The sequence below is a fragment of the Saimiri boliviensis genome, chromosome 19 (genome assembly GCF_048565385.1).
Source record: "Saimiri boliviensis isolate mSaiBol1 chromosome 19, mSaiBol1.pri, whole genome shotgun sequence".
NCBI lineage: Eukaryota > Metazoa > Chordata > Mammalia > Primates > Cebidae > Saimiri > Saimiri boliviensis.
This window is the reverse complement of record NC_133467.1, coordinates 16,345,159-16,360,667: the sequence shown is the minus strand read 5'-3', so window position 1 is coordinate 16,360,667 and position 15,509 is coordinate 16,345,159. Positions and strand designations below refer to the sequence as shown.

General features: G+C 43.4%; 1 protein-coding gene and 1 long non-coding RNA gene across 3 annotated transcripts in view; one reads left to right on the top strand and one right to left on the bottom strand.

The window, feature by feature from the left end:
• Positions 1-6,805, bottom strand: part of SEC16B (SEC16 homolog B, endoplasmic reticulum export factor) — a 40,985-nt gene extending 34,180 nt beyond the window's left edge. For both annotated transcript variants that reach the window (XM_074389533.1, XM_074389534.1), the window contains exons 1-5: positions 6,666-6,805; positions 4,502-4,864; positions 2,655-2,767; positions 1,762-1,882; positions 865-973 (exon numbers count right to left, since the gene is read on the bottom strand). In XM_074389533.1, the coding sequence (XP_074245634.1) occupies positions 865-973; positions 1,762-1,882; positions 2,655-2,767; positions 4,502-4,797 (639 nt within the window). In that variant the 5' untranslated portion in view covers positions 4,798-4,864; positions 6,666-6,805. The remainder of the gene's footprint in view (positions 1-864; positions 974-1,761; positions 1,883-2,654; positions 2,768-4,501; positions 4,865-6,665) is intronic.
• Positions 6,806-6,889: 84 nt separating this feature from the next.
• On the top strand, positions 6,890-10,305 carry LOC141582122 (uncharacterized). The gene is made up of 3 exons (XR_012514956.1): positions 6,890-7,230; positions 8,217-8,297; positions 10,018-10,305. It is a non-coding gene; the product is annotated as an uncharacterized LOC141582122 (long non-coding RNA).
• The last annotated feature ends 5,204 nt before the right edge of the window (positions 10,306-15,509 follow it).

Here is a 15,509-nt window from a genome sequence, read left to right as displayed (position 1 = left end):
TAATCCCAGCACTTTGGGAGGCCAAGGCAGATGTATCACGAGGTCAAGAGTTTGAGACCAGCCTACCCAACATGGTGAAACCCCATCTCTACTAAAAATACAAAACTTAGCCAGGTGTGGTGGTGGACACCTGTAATTCCAGCTACTTGGGAGGCTAAGGCAGGAGAATCACTTGAACCCAGGAGGTGAAGGTTGCAGTGAGCCAAGATTGTGCCACTGTACTCCAGCCTGGGCAACAGAGTGAGACTCTGTAAAAAAAAAAAAAAAAAAAAAAAAAAAAAAAAAAAAAACCACACACACACACACACACACACACACACACACACATCTCTGTAGTATCATTTGCCAATTTTTCACAAATCTAAAATTATTCTTAAAAAAAAAATTTTTTTTTTAAAGATCTCCTTTTTGTGGCCCAGTTAGTGCATACAATAAGATTTTTAGAGGAGAGAGATGAATGAAGATTTAGAAAAGGTTTCAAGCCCTGCTTCTCAAACCTGAATTCAAAGATGCTACCAACTTCCCACTTTCTGGGTTAAACCAAATTGCTAGTCCCCTGGGTTCCCTAACACCTAACACCTGGTGACAGCCTCCTCTCTATCCCAGTATGTTGGAGTAAGCTGGGTGACATTTCTTGATCCTGTCAATTTGCCGAAAATGCAAAGGAGTTCAGTTCAGGGTGTTGGATGCATAAGACTGAGGCAGTAAGGAAGTAAAAAAAAGAAGGCACGGGCAGAGGTTCCGTCTAAAAGGAAGGAATGGCCACTGGACACCCATCGCCAAGGGCCCTGTCCTGCCACATGCTGACAGTGTCAGCTGTGACACATGGCCACAGTCTCCAGCCCCCACGTCACTTTAGGTTACCTTATTTTTCTGGGCCCCAGCAGGCAGGCTCCCTGGAAACGGCTCCCCAGGCCACTCCTGTCCAGACTTGGAAGCAGGGCTGTCTTTATAAGGGTTCCTACTGTTAGATCTGCAGCAAAACGACAGGAGCAGTGAGCAGGGTCCTGGGCAAGCCAGCAAGGCTGAGGCACTCTCCGCTGGAGGCTGACCCGCTCCAAAGCGGGGGCAGGTGCCATGTCGGCCTGGGTGCCACCGGAGAAAGCATTTTCCTCCCACTTGCCACCTCAGTCTACTAATCCCAGTAAAACAGGAGTGCTTGAGTTCCACAGCTCAGTGACTGGAAGTGGCCTCAGGCCCTGATGAGAAGGCCTAGTCTCTACAGCTTGACGTTCTGGAGTGACTTAAATCAGAGTGTTTAGGTTGGTGAATTCCAGGGCCTAGAGCACCAGGAGAGATGCTTGGGCAAAACTCTCTTTCCTGTCTTGTCTTATCACAGAGAGATGTCCCATTGTCAGGGCTTAGGAGTAGGCTGAGGAGAAGCACCCCAGCCCAGGCAAGTTCTCATGACCTAATCATGAGAACTTTAGCTAGGCCATATCTCCTAAGGCCAACACAGAATGAGAGTTCTCTTTTAGGACAGACCTCAAGTAACCTCCCAGGACTCAGACTCACTAGAACTTGGAGCCTGCAAGTTTATATCTGCTTTTCCTAAGACCGATGTTTTTAACGTTCCCATTCATTCAATAGACATTAATAGCTGGCCAGGCCCATCCTGGGATACTCCCATATCCCTGTGGCTAAAACAAAGGTACACGCGCTTCTGGAGGTGAGAGGCCAGCAACAGATGCCGTAAGATTTGCCCGACATAGTCTGAGCTTGACAACGTCATGTCAAACTGGCCTTTCCTTTCACACTTACTGGAAGTGGGTCTCACTGTTTGTTCCAAACGAACTGTGCTGGTTTTCATAATGATATTCATCGCGGTACTTCTGATCTTGGTAATCTTCGTGCCAGATATAAGGGCTCCTTTGCCTTGGCACTGCACCCTCAGAGAAAACAAAATCAAGGCAGGTCACTTCCTGTTTCTGAAAGTTCTTAGAAAGGTATTAGTGAGCTGTGAGGACTTCCTAGAGCACAGTAGGTCTAAAAACATATTTTCCAAGTTGAATACATAGATAGGTGAGAGCTAATGATGAAAGTCCACAGGATGCCTCTCAGTCCCCTCTGAACCAATTAGCATGGCTTTATACAACTGCACAACAATGGGGATTTGTGTGTGTGCATGTGTGTGTGTGTGTGTGTGTGTGTGCATGTGTGCATGTGTGTGCCTGTGTGTGTGTTTGTGAGTGTGTGTGTGTTCAATGTTGAAACAGGTTTATCTTTGCTAGCAGTTGAGAAGCTGCCATTAAGACACACCTTATCCTGTTATTATAGGGTAGAACACTCCTTGGGTGCATATCTGCTGCCCTCAGGGTGAAGTGATAGCCCAGCAGAGGTCCTTAAGAACTGACTTCACTGTTACTTGGTCAAAGACTATAATCTTGGCTATAACGCAAAGTAGGAGAAAAAACGTGGATGAAGCGCCAAATCCCCGCAGTGCTAGTAACAGTAGCATCATCTATGCATACAAAGGAGAACAACTCCATTACATCTCAGGACATCTAGGAAGAGTGTTACTGCTGCGGTCTCTTCTGGCCAAAAAAGGATGCCCAAGCTGAGGTCTGAACATGGCTCCTCTGGTCTCTCCCCTGCCTCTCAGTCCAGCTGCCCCATCCCCAAAGCCCAAAGGCTTCTCGGAGACTTTTCCATACCTCTTTCTTCCTGCAGCCGCTGTGGGGGTCCGTGATAGTAGTAACTTCCATAAGCATATTCCTCCCTCAGTACGGGAGAGTGATAGCTCTGATATGAATTCTCATAACCTGGCCTAAAATATCACAAAGAAGGCCGGTCAGTGGAGGACAAGGGTGGTAGAGAGAGAAACCAACGGAGGACTTGACAAACTAAACAGTTTCAGAGGGTGGAGTTGTGACCCAAGCTAGAATCTGCTTGAAAGCCATAGTTAATTCTAGGTCCTGCAAACAGAATCAGAGGAGTCAGGACTTTGTTGCGTAACAAGAGCAGAATTTTTATAGTAAAATCTTTTTTTACTTAAAACTCTTTTTCTAAAAGTATCTTTTTTATTTGAAACTTTTATTTTATAGTAAAACTCTCACTCCCCAAATACATACATATTATCTCAGAAAACTCTGTCCTGACATCTGAGAAAACTACCTCCTGAGATGACTATGTTAAGTCTCCAATATACCATTGTAATTTCCATGCTTGTTCCAGATGGAATTGAAATTAAAAAGTCCAACTGGACTATCTTAAGTCTGATTACTTTTATTGCCTCTGTCCTGAACATGCCTCTCTTTGAGAATTCAACAATCCAAAAAGACTGGGGAGAGGAACATCATAATATTAAAGTTTTTATCTATTAGCAATTTTTTCTTTTGAGTCAGAGTCCCACTCTGTCACCTAGGCTAGAGTGTAGTGACGTAATCTCGGCTCACAGAAACCTCCACCTCCTGGGTTCAAGCGATTCTTCCATCTCAACTTCCCAAGTAGCTGGGACTACAGGCGTGCACTACCATGCCCAGCTAATTGTGTTTTGGGGTTTTTTTTTTGTTTTTGTTTTTGTTTTTGTTTTGTATTTTTAGTAGAGATGCGGTTTTGCCATGTTGGCCAGGCTGGTCTCAAACTCCCAACCTCAGATGATCTGCCCACCTTGGCCTCCCAAAGTGCTGGGATTATAGGCATGAGCCAGCCACTGCACCCAGCCCAATTAGCAATTCTTCAGTATTTCTTAGGGAAAAAAAAAATTCTTTATAATAATTGTTGTAATTTCAACCCTGAATCTAAGCAGGTAAGTAGCACCCCAAATGGAAAAGCTAAAGAAGAATATAGATGGCTTCCAACACTCCATGAAACACTGAGTCCAGGGCTACAGACCAGGGGAGCAGGAATTCCAGAATCTCCAACCCGGATAGAATGACCTCACTGGAACCTCTTCCTTCTGAACCTGGAGCCTGAGAGTTTGTATCTGCTTTCCCTAAGGCCAATGTTTTTAAAGTTCCCATTCATTCAATACAGACTACCGGTATGCCTGTTATACTCCAGGAACTGTCGTAGGCACTAGGACTCTTCTTGGTGCTGGTAGCGTCCTGCTAATCCCAAGGCAGAGTGGTCCAGTGACAATGAGAAACTCCTTAGAGGGAGCTCCAAGAAAAGCTTTTCCGTAGTCTGCATATACTACCTTTTGCAATCCCAGAGCAAGAAGGTTCCATTTGCTGTCTTGAATGTCACCAATTTTTCTTCCCTCTACCCCGCTCCTGCTTCACTAGCCGTCAATACCCAATCACATTTGTGATGGCTTCTTTAAGAAGCTCCACTAGGGGATAAAGAGGAAAGAAATACTATCTCTGATACTATCTCCACCAACAACCAATTTAGGAGAGGACAGGGTTTAGCTAAAGAAATGTAGTAAGAGAGAAAAAGAAAAAAAAAAAAAAAAAGAGAGGGGTGGGGAGAGAAATAAAAGGAAAAGGAAGAAGGAAAAGAACAATCTATTCATAAGCATTTAGGAGAGTTGCATTCATTCCAAGCCCTAAAGCCATACCTTGAGTACAACTGATTGGAATAAGCACCTTCATAATAGTCAACCCCAGGCACAGGCTGATGCCAGTCCCCAGGCCTGGATGCAGAATAGGGCTGTTGATGGTCTTCCCTGGGCCCCTGCTGTTGCTGGGGGCTCCCGTGGTTGTCTTGCCATTGGTGGAACCTCTCTCCATTGTGCCGAACTTGAGGGACAGACCGATGATGTCCATCTCTCTGAAACCCACGGTCTGGATCCTTTGAGGGGGCTGTAGCCCTCCCTCGTGTCTGGGGCGGCCTCTGGGGAGCCCAAAGTTCCATCCCTGATTCTCTGAATTTGTCTTGGGTTTTGAGTTAGTTATGTAGTTATTTTTCCTTCCTGCCAACACTGGAAAAAAAGGAAATTATCATTTGAAGACTGTATCCTAACATGGTGGTTGATTAGGTTTTCTGAAAAGAACAGCTATGGTCCTTGAAATCTGTCAAAAAAAAAAACCATATGGGCATGGATACTAAGAAATCTGAAAAAAAAAAAAAATCCCAGATACATGAAGCAAATAACAGACTAGACCATTATATTTATATTGCTTAAAAAATTAAAAAGTACATTCGGAACAACGACAGATGGGAGAGGCATAAGAGTAATAGGTACAGCTAAAAATGCTATCAAGGAATCCCAGTTGATGTTTCTTCACATATTCCCCCAGCAAGTGTTTGTTTAACACTGACAGTGGAGGCTCTGTGGTATCAGAAATAGAGCGGGTCTTGGAGAAAGCTAGATCAGAGTTCAAATCCTAACTCTGCCACTTAACTAGCTAGTTCATTTTTTCAAGCTTCAACTTCCTTACCCAGGAAATGGAGACTGTAATAACTACCTTGCAAGGTTATTCACAGAGTTGACATAACCTATGCAAAGTGTCTAACATGTTGCCTGATATATAGTAATTGCTCAATAAATAACAGTGCTATCAAGAATAAAAATTGGGGTGGTATGAGTGGCTGAAGATGTTTATTAAACAAAAAAAAAGTTTTCACTGACCTCTTCAAGATGCACCTTTTCTGAATCCTTACATTAACCCCCTCAAAGAATAGAACCTATGTAATATGGTCATACCTGTTCCTCCTCCAGAGGAGCCAACAAGAGGCAAATTTGGGACTGTTTTCATAAGCAAATAGCCATGTCTTAGGATTCTTCCTGGCTGGAGATTTTAAAACCTGGAAGTCTCCCTACCGCCAAACTAATTTTCTCCATGTATTCCTCAAAATGAGACATTGCTCCAGGGACTGATTACCTTCCAGGTTCCTCTGCCCATAGCACAGCGTCGCAGGGTGTGGGGGTTGCACCCACGAAAGGAAAGCACACCTCAGACCTTCCTCTTGCTCAGGGATTCTCTTGTGGCAGAAGCATCCACAGGCTAGGTCAGCTCCCTAGGAACTGTTTTAGGTTGCAAGATTCTGATCAAATCAGTTAACTTGTTTCCACGACTGAAGCTCCCAGTCTCATATAAAAATTCATATCAGAACAGAAGGTCAAAAGGGTGGATGTTGAAATCGAGACATCACTCTGCTCAAACACCAGGGAGCCAAGAGCTATGAGACAGCAGAAGACACAAGAAGAGCAAGGTGCAGAGAGGGCCTCCCCGCTCAAGGTCACTTCCAACCCTGGGGGAACCTGTGGCTGCCTTCCCGTGTCAGCTCACTCCCTTGAAAAAGCCAGGTGCAATGACAGCCTTTGCCAGCAAATCCCAGGAAAGGCCAAATGTCCCAGATACAGGGAAGGGCACATGAGCCTTTTCTGAAGGCTGGTGAAACTCAAAACCATCTGGACCACGGAAGTGGAATGAGAAGAAAGCTGCTTTCCCCCTGTCCCCAGGCTGTCCCACTAGGCAGCCCTTCTCCCACTGCAAAGGCGCAACAGCCAATCTTTCCACTGAAATCACATCATTTTGCTGCCAAGAGACATCAACTCCAGCAAATTAGTCCTCAGATTGTATTTAAGGACACCAAATAAATAGCCCCTTCGATTCTCAAAATGAAGGAATTACATCTATGATGACAAACCGCACTCGCAACATTCACATAAATGACCTTTCCTAGTCCCGGTAAAGGCAATATTGGCTTTCATAATCTGACAGCACAGCACGTCCAGCTCAAAGAAGGGAAAGAAGGGAGCGAGTGTTCCCACACACCTGCTCTGACGGCTTCCCACCTTCCTTCAGCGCTGCTCCAGGGACCTAGCCCAAGACTGTCTCCTCTCCTCTTGGAGATGGTCAAAGTCCAGGTGCCACATCTACCAAGACTCACTGGGCCCTCAGATGTACAGCACGTTAGTTACCTTTGCAACTGCCCAGCCTCCATGGAGCTGATTCATTAGGGCAAAGTACAGCCCAGATACCGCAGTCTGGGACCAGCCTGACTTGACGAATTTGCTCTGAACCCTGTCAGAGACTGGCGCTTCTGTTTGCCTGAGCATGGGCTGAGCCAGGTTCATTCACACGAGAAATCATCCAAGTTCCCACAGCAATCACATAAGAGAGACACCAGGAAGAGGAAGCCCGGAAGCCCCGGGGCAGCCTGGTCTGGTGAGAACAAGCACCACGTTTGGGGTGTTAACTCTTGGCTCTACCACTAGCAGGTTCTGTTGCTTAATCTCTCTGAGTTTCAGTTTTTTTCTCTAAAATGGGAATGACAGTGCTTGGCTTATGAGGGTCATTGCCAGGATTAAATGTTGGTAAAGCAGCACATGATACATAGGTAAGTATCCTCTGCAGATCAATATTATCTTTTCCTTTCCAAAGAGATAAGTAAATTCCACTGGCTGAAGCCGGTGGGGAAGGGGGCACACTCACTGGTGGGAGTAAACACCTGGTTTGCCCAGTGTGGGTTTTTCTCGTGTATGTTTCTCTCCACTAGGCTCTGGTTATGTAATAAATTACTTTATCTAACTAGAAGGCTGATTTCTATGACCAATTTTTGAACTGAAGGCACTAAAAAGTTTTCTATTATAACAAGAAATTAGTTTTTCACTTTTGAAATACACATTTCTGGTCAGGCGTGGTAGCTCACACCTGTAATCCCAGTACTTTGGGAGGCCAAGTTAGGTGGATCACCTGAGGTCAGACAAAACCCCATATCTACTAAAAATACAAAAAGTTAACCAGGTGTGGTGGTGGCCACCTGTAATCCCAGCTACTCGGGAGGCTGAGGCAGAAGAATCGCTTGAACCCGGCAGGTGGAGGTTGCAGTGAGCCGAAATCGCGCCATTGCACTCTAGCTTGGGCAACAAGAGCGAAACTCAGGCTTAAAAAAATAAAAAAGAAATATATATTTCTTCTGTATTATTAAGGTAAACTCAGAGAAGTACATGACTACTTCTGACTTAACATTTTAAAATTCTGAATCTGCTGTTTTAAAAAATCCCAACGGTGTATTCTTTCTCTCAGCAAATGCTTACTGCATTCCTATTAAGGGCCAGGAATGGACACATAGAAATATAAAAGACACCTAAGTTCTTCTTTAAAAAGCTTAGAACAAATTAGCCTCTCATGTCTGTCATTACTAGTCCAAGGAAAACCACCCCTCTTGGATCTGTCCCATGGTCGGATAGGGTCATGTATCTAAGCTACAAAATTTTCTCTCAGTCCCTCGGCTGACTCTAGAACCCAGAAACTGAATTTAGAATTCTCTGACTGTAGCTAATGGTTTCTTTTTTTTTTTTTTTTTTTTTTTTTTTTTTCAAGATGGAGTCTTGCTCTGTCACCCAGAGCCAGAGTACAATGTTGCAATCTCATCTCACGGCAACCTCCATCTCCCAGGTTCAGGTAATTCTCCTGCCTCAGCCTCCTGAGTATATGGGATTACAGGCGCGCACCACCACACCCCGCTAATTTTTGTATTTTTAGTAGAGATGGAGTTTCACCATGTTGGCCAGGCTGGTCTCAAACTCCTCACCTCGCGATCCACCCACGTCAGCCTCCCAGAGTGCTGGGATTACAGGCGTGAGCCACACACTCGGCAGTTAATGGTTTCTTACTTCACTCCCGGGCTGTGATATTTGGCTCTCTAATGGCTGCACTGTTGTTTTTAATCCTTCTGGGAAGAAGAACCAGAGAAACACACACACGTCGACAGCAGGAATCAGAACATGGGTGATTATTACACCAACTTGATACCAAATTATATGTTCTGGTATATCACAATAACATTCACAAAAGTTCTTGATGTCACTCTTTTAGCATATAATGTGACATTAGTCTTGCCCTATAATGCCAGCTGCATTATTAGAATGTTAACTTTGGAAAAGACCTTAGAGGTTATTTTAGCAACTTTGCTTTTTTTGATGATAAAACCAAGACCCAAATAAGTGAAATGATTTACCCAAGATCACAAAGTTAACTAGAAGTTCAGTGACAATTACACTGGTGTGCTGTAGCTGCCTTGCACAGGGTTAATAAAAGCTGATTATTAACTATTCAGGAATTGTGTGAGCCAATTGTTAAACCATGGAATACTTGAAATCCACCATAGTGGGAGTATTTACACCACAGAAATTGGCAGATGCTACAAAGCAAGGTTGTTGGCAGGTTGTTTGTTTCTTTCAGAGAACCTGTTAAGCAGCATACCAATTTTAACCTCCAACTCTTACTTCCTGATTCAGTGTTCTTGCAATTACAGAATTTTCATTTCTGTAACTAGCCTTCATTGCACATCTCTGGCTTAAACATCTAGACAAATTATTCCAAATGCTTCTTTTGTGACATCCCAGAGCATCTCTAATTATCTCTAGAGTTATTATAAAACTCTTCAAACACTCACCAACCAAAATTAATTCTAATTAGCTTTAATTATTCTACATAGACATATGGCATACAACAGTTATATGGGTCACAAAATTAAACAGATTGTAGTGGGATCTCACCACTCCAAAGGGCTTGGGATTTGTCATATCCTACCTTCCCAGCCTCACATAACTACAATTACTAAGTCTTTCAACTTGGCAACTCAATTCTTCCTGATTTCTAAACCAAATTGGCCCAGCTTGACAATACATTAGGAGCTCAGTTCCTACCAGGAGGTGGACCAGAATAGGTCTGGCCACCCCAGGTCCTGGCTGCAGTGTCCTTGGATAATCCGGTAGGCTCCCTCATGCCCAGATGACTATGGTTTTCTCATTATCCTGCCCCAAGTGCTCTGTCCTCATACCTGATTCCTGCTCTGCATTCCAACTATGAACCAGAATTGGAGTGCTGGAAGTTTACTAATTTATGTAAATTTCCTTTCCCAGTCTCTATTCTCTCTTCCAAATGGCAGACAGCACTGTCTAGGGTCTAGCTTCAAACAACGGAAACTACCTGCTGTGGATTGAATGTTTGTTTCCTCCCAAAATTTGTATGTTGAAATCCTAACTCCCAATGTGATGGTAATAGGAGGTAGGACTCTGAGAGGTAATTAGGTCATGAGAGTGGAGCCCTTGTCAATGGAATTAGTTCCCTTATAAAAAGTTACAAGAGAGTTTGCTTCTCCTCTCTCTCTGCTCTCTAGTATGCAAGAATACAGCCAAAGATGGCCATCTGCAAACCAGAAAGCAGCCCTCACCAGTCACCAGATCTGTTGGAATCTTGATCTTGGACTTTCCAGCCTCCAGAAGTATGAGAAATAAATTTCTGTTGTTTAAGCCACCTAGTCTATGGTTTTCTGTTACAGCAGCCCGAACTAAGATACCACCCTAGTGTGACACCTGTCTAGCAAAAGTATTATCACTGCTCATGATGCTGCTAACGTCTAGCCACCAGATTAGCGCTGACGGATGTGAACACTCACCTACATCTAGGTCAGGTCTGCCATGAATCCTTGAGCACTGTGATTTAATCACTGGTTACTCTTGCAAAGGACAGCTCAGCATTTAAGACATCCCCCAGGCTTCATCCTATGTCTTTACTGAAAGTAAAAATTTAGTAAACAAACTGAGAAGATCTACATCAACGAGGTATCAGTAGTTATCTACTGGGTAATGGAATTATGGATGATTTTATTTTCTTCCTATTGCTTATCCATATTTTCTAAGTTTTCTACAATAAACTCATATTATTTTAAAAGGCAAAATTAACTAACATAATTTTTAAACAATAGTGTTAGTTCAACCACCAAATGTGTTATTGGCACATCAGTAACTACTTAGGCATTCAAGCCACTAAAATGTGACAGTGCTCAGAGCTTTCAAGATTGATTAACTGTGCTCAGTCTGCTCTTCTTGTTAGAAGTTGAGTCATTTATTCAGTGAGCAAGTGTTTACTGAACACCTACTATATGCTCATCTTGACATGCATTGGGGATACAAAGATAAATAACATGCAATACCTGCCCCAAAGAAGCTCTCAATTCAGTAGAACAATAGACATTGAAACATAATACAATAAATCACAATATAATGCGATCAAAATACAATGCAATCATCATTCTAATGATATACCACTGATTTTCCTAATGGAAGAAGCACAGGGGAAAGCAGGAGACTAGAAACGGGAGATGTGCTGTTCGAGGCTATTCCACAGATCAAGCAAGAGAGATAAATGCCTGAACAAGAGCAGCTGTGGGGAGATTGGAGGAGAAGGGACATACAGAATATATATATGTTTATAAAATGTAATCAACATGCATTGATGCTCTGTTGATAGTAGAAGATGAGGGAGAAAGAGAAGTCAAGAATGATCCAAATTTTCAGGCTGTGGAGATGAGCTGATGCTGCTGTTTTTTTGGTTTTTTTTTTTTTTTTGGCTAATACTCTTAGAAGTGGAGGCAGTTTGGTAGGGAAGATGATGCGTTCAGTTTTGCACATGCTGACAGTGAGGAGCCTGTGGGACACAGATGAGTGTGGTCCCTAAGTAGTTGGCTGTAATAAGCTCAAGAGAAAGGATGGAGGGGAGATGTGGTGGTCGAAGCCAGATCACCTATCACAGGCAGACAGGATTGTTGACGAAAAGCTTAGTAGACAAGTCTGAGGAAGGAGCTCTGAGGTGGACACGGGAGAAATGGACACATAAAGATAACACGGAGGTGCCAGAAAGATAGGCAACAAACCAAGAGAGGAAGGTGTCCCAGAATCCAGACGTGGTGGTTTCAAAAGCAGGACAGCGGTGAACAATGCCAAACCTAGGAGGAAGATTGAGAAAGGCAACAAGCAGAAGTGTGTTCTCTGGATCACTGGATTTGACAACTCAGAAGTTTGATTATCTTAACAGGAAGAATTTCAGTAAGGCTACGGTCAGAAGTAGGGGGATTAGACATAGAAATCACTTCTACAGCACATGGAAAGTAAAGAAGAGGAGACAGCAAGTTAAACTCCTCTTTCCAGAACCATAGCTGTGAAGAGAAGGGCTGGGCTACCATGAGGCACTCAGGTTTGAAGAATTGGTTTAGGGTCGACTAGACAAGAGAGAGTTTCTGCTGATTCATATGGAGAGACTTGAAATACACAAACACTGAAGAAACAAATCTCAGAGGAAATTGGTCACATGGGATCCAGAGCACAGGAGCAAAAGATAAACCTAGCTAGGAGGAAGGGCACATGCTCCTCTAAGACAGGGAAAAAGAGGTGAAGATGGGCATAGGTGGAGACAAGTTTGAACATTAGGGGACCAGAAACGAAGAATTCCTTGTGGAGTAGAATGCCAGGTTCTACTGGTATTCATAATACAGTGCAAACATAATACAATGCAATACAATACAATGCATTTGCTAAGAGACCTAAGAAACATTATGAAGGTTTGGAATGGCCGGCGTGGAATACAGGAGTGGGCTTTAACTAGGAACCTGTGCTCAGAGTGAGAAGTGGGCTGAAAATGCACCTGTTATCGGACACCTCCAGGCTGACTTCCGGCTCCATGGGGATGCCAGCCTTCTGTGCTTTGTTCCATGCTATATTTGCAGTGCCTTGGACAGTGCCTGGCATACAACAAGAGCTCAATAAAAGTATATTTATCAATGAATGGACACCTTAAATGTACAGCATCAACAGCTTGGACTGTATGACTGTACCCAATAGTTTTCCTAGCCTGAGTTTAGAATTAAACATTGAAAAGAGTTTCCAGAGAAAGTAAAGGCGAATGCTGGAGCAGTGAGTTTAGGGGGTTGACCTAAGAGTGGATAAAGGGATGCCGTGTGGGATATAAACCAGATACAAAGAGATACAAATTATCTGCATACTTTATTAAAATGACGTCCCTAGCTATACTTAAGAGACTCACTCAAACAAGACAGTGAAAGACATTACTTTATAATAACAATTTATTTTTAATTCTTAACCAAAGTGGGAATGATGGGATAATGGCCACACATGTTTTCCAGCAACATCTGATGCACTGCGGCTCTTTTTAGTCCATGTAGCATCTCATATTTCTGACTCTAAGAACGAATCAAAGGATGATGGTTTAGTGCAGAGCAGCCTTTTGACTCCAGCTAAGCTGCTCTCTGGAAAGAGTCTGGGATACAAAGCTCATGGCCTCAGCCAGTGTTGGCCGCCAAGACCTCAGCCCCTTGCTTCAGGTGGCTGGGCAGCAGACAAGACGCAAAGCATCCTGTGCGGCTCAGCTGTTCTAGTTATTAGAAGGAGGTGTGCCAGGAAAAGACGGTGCCTGTGCCAGCAACAATTAGCCTGGCACGGATGCCTTAAGCTACCAGTGCCAGTCCTGGGATTGTGACTCTTACCACAACCTTAGAAGTGAAGGTTTAGGCACAATGCAGGCTTCCTACAGGACCAAGGCACCCTGTGGATATACCTGCACAGGACTCCTTCAGATGCCACCTCCGTCGCTGCCTGCAAACCTGCCTGCTCTGCCAATCCACTTCTGCTGCCAAGAGCTGGAGAAGCAGTCTATCATTCAAGAAGAATGACTCTATGCTTCCTTATTAGCCCTAAGCTGGCAGAATTGGTCCAACCTCCTCCTCTCTTCACCCCTCCCATTTGATTGATGCCCCCTGAATCAAGAACAGTAGGCGGCAGATGGATGCTGCTGTGACTTCTGACCCCACGTCAAGCTCCAGCAGGCAGAGGTGACTCATAAACCCACTAAATGAGGCAGGACTGGAATATTCTTGGAACATTCTCTCAGCTGCAGGCTGAAAGGATGTAAATTCCCCAAAGGAGCAAGACAACTTGGTGGTCCTGGAATAAAGCCGTCCAGGTGCAAATCCCAGCCCCACTATGCTGGCTGTGTGAACTTGGGCAAGTTACTCTGCGCCTCCTTTTCTTCATCTGTAAAATAGGGATTATAATAGAACCTCCTACCTCACAGAGTTATTATAAAGGTAAAATTAGATTAAAGCCCTACAAAGTGTTTGGCAAATCACACAATTCACAATAAATGTTAACTGTTATTATTTCCCTGGAAATATCATAAATTGCCTAGGAAGTGTTCTGCACAAGTCATCCGTAAGGGATTAATTGATTATTCATCACTACTGTGAAATCTACAACTTCTCCTTGACACTTAATCCAGCGCCCCCATTGAGCCATGAGATTAAGAAGAAACAGAGATAATGTGTTTTCTCAACAACACAGAAAAAAAAATAATGGGCTAAGATGAAGACAACAAAATTAGAAACTTTAAGAAAAGGCAGCCAAGTTCTTCTCACACTGGAGTACTTGCTGCTTCAGGAACAATTCGGAATGCCACGAGATACTCACCAATTTTATTTCCTACGCAATTTTAATAATATCTTCATTTAAAACAAATACAAATGTTTTTGAATGAAATTCAAATGTGCATTAATTTTAAAGATGAAGCATGATACTTCAAAGAAATTTGACGTTTGCAATGAGACAGATGCATATACACACACACATACCCTGTACCCCTAGAAGTTACTCCCTGCCATTTGATGGAAAATTTTGAGAGATGCACTCTAAACAGAAGCAGACTTCAGACATACAGAGCCAATGAACTGGAAAGAATCTGTGGAAAGTCTCCATCTCTGCAGGTGAGCCAGTGTGTAAGCCAGACGGACTCAGGCCAAGCTCCTCATGCACACACAGCTCTTTCATTTACACAGTCATAGAACTTCAACTACTCTCTACTGCTGGATAAAAATTATCGCATTATTTAAGACACTACAAGGTACCCAAGGGGCCAGTGACACTCTCAGTTTACCTGAGATGGGTGGTGTTTGTCCTTCAAGGAAGGTAGGTCCTCTGGCTCTGTACAGAAACACACCCCAGTATTTGAGAGTCCAGGTGTTCTTCCTGATGCATGACACACACAGTCACATATGTGACTCGGACTCTCACTGCAGCTGTCTGAATAGGTAGACAGCACCCACACCACTCAGCAGTCTGCTCCTCTCCTGGTAGAGAGTCACGATCTTTTTTATATCTCCCTAAAAACTGTCCTTTCCTTAGTCATTTTGGGAAGTAGCAAAGGCCCAAAGGAAACAAGACAGAAATTAAAACCTGGATTTGGTTGTAACTAAACCATTTGCTAGCCATGTGCCTTTGGAAAAATCTCATTTGAAAGGGCTGTGATGTGGATGAAATGATACATGGAAAAACACCACTGCAAGTGCCTATTAAATATAGGAGTGGGTTTTCAATAAAACTTTGCTTTTCTCTCTTTCACGTTTCTTACATTCTGTTAAAGGTGTCACAAGCTAAACTATATTGAAAGCTCATGACTTTGGTACACTATGGGAGTTAAGAGCTCAGCCTTTGCAGTCAGAATTGGATTTGGATTCCAATGCCTCCGCTGATCAGCTATGAGACTTCACACAAGTTATTTAACCTCTCAGGCTAAGTGTCCCCACTTGCTAAATGAGTGTGCAATAATGGATGTCTTCACAAGGTTGTTGTAGAATAAATGAGATAATGTACTGTGCATGGCATGAAGGAGGCGCACAATTAGTATTTGGCAAATAAATGAATGCCTGATCTAGGAAAGGCACTCAGCCTTGGTAAGTGTTCAACAAATGATTGTCGTCAATGTTGTTTAAAAGAGCGTAGTGCTTTTTCTAGTTGGGCTTTGTGGCTTACGCTTATAATCCCA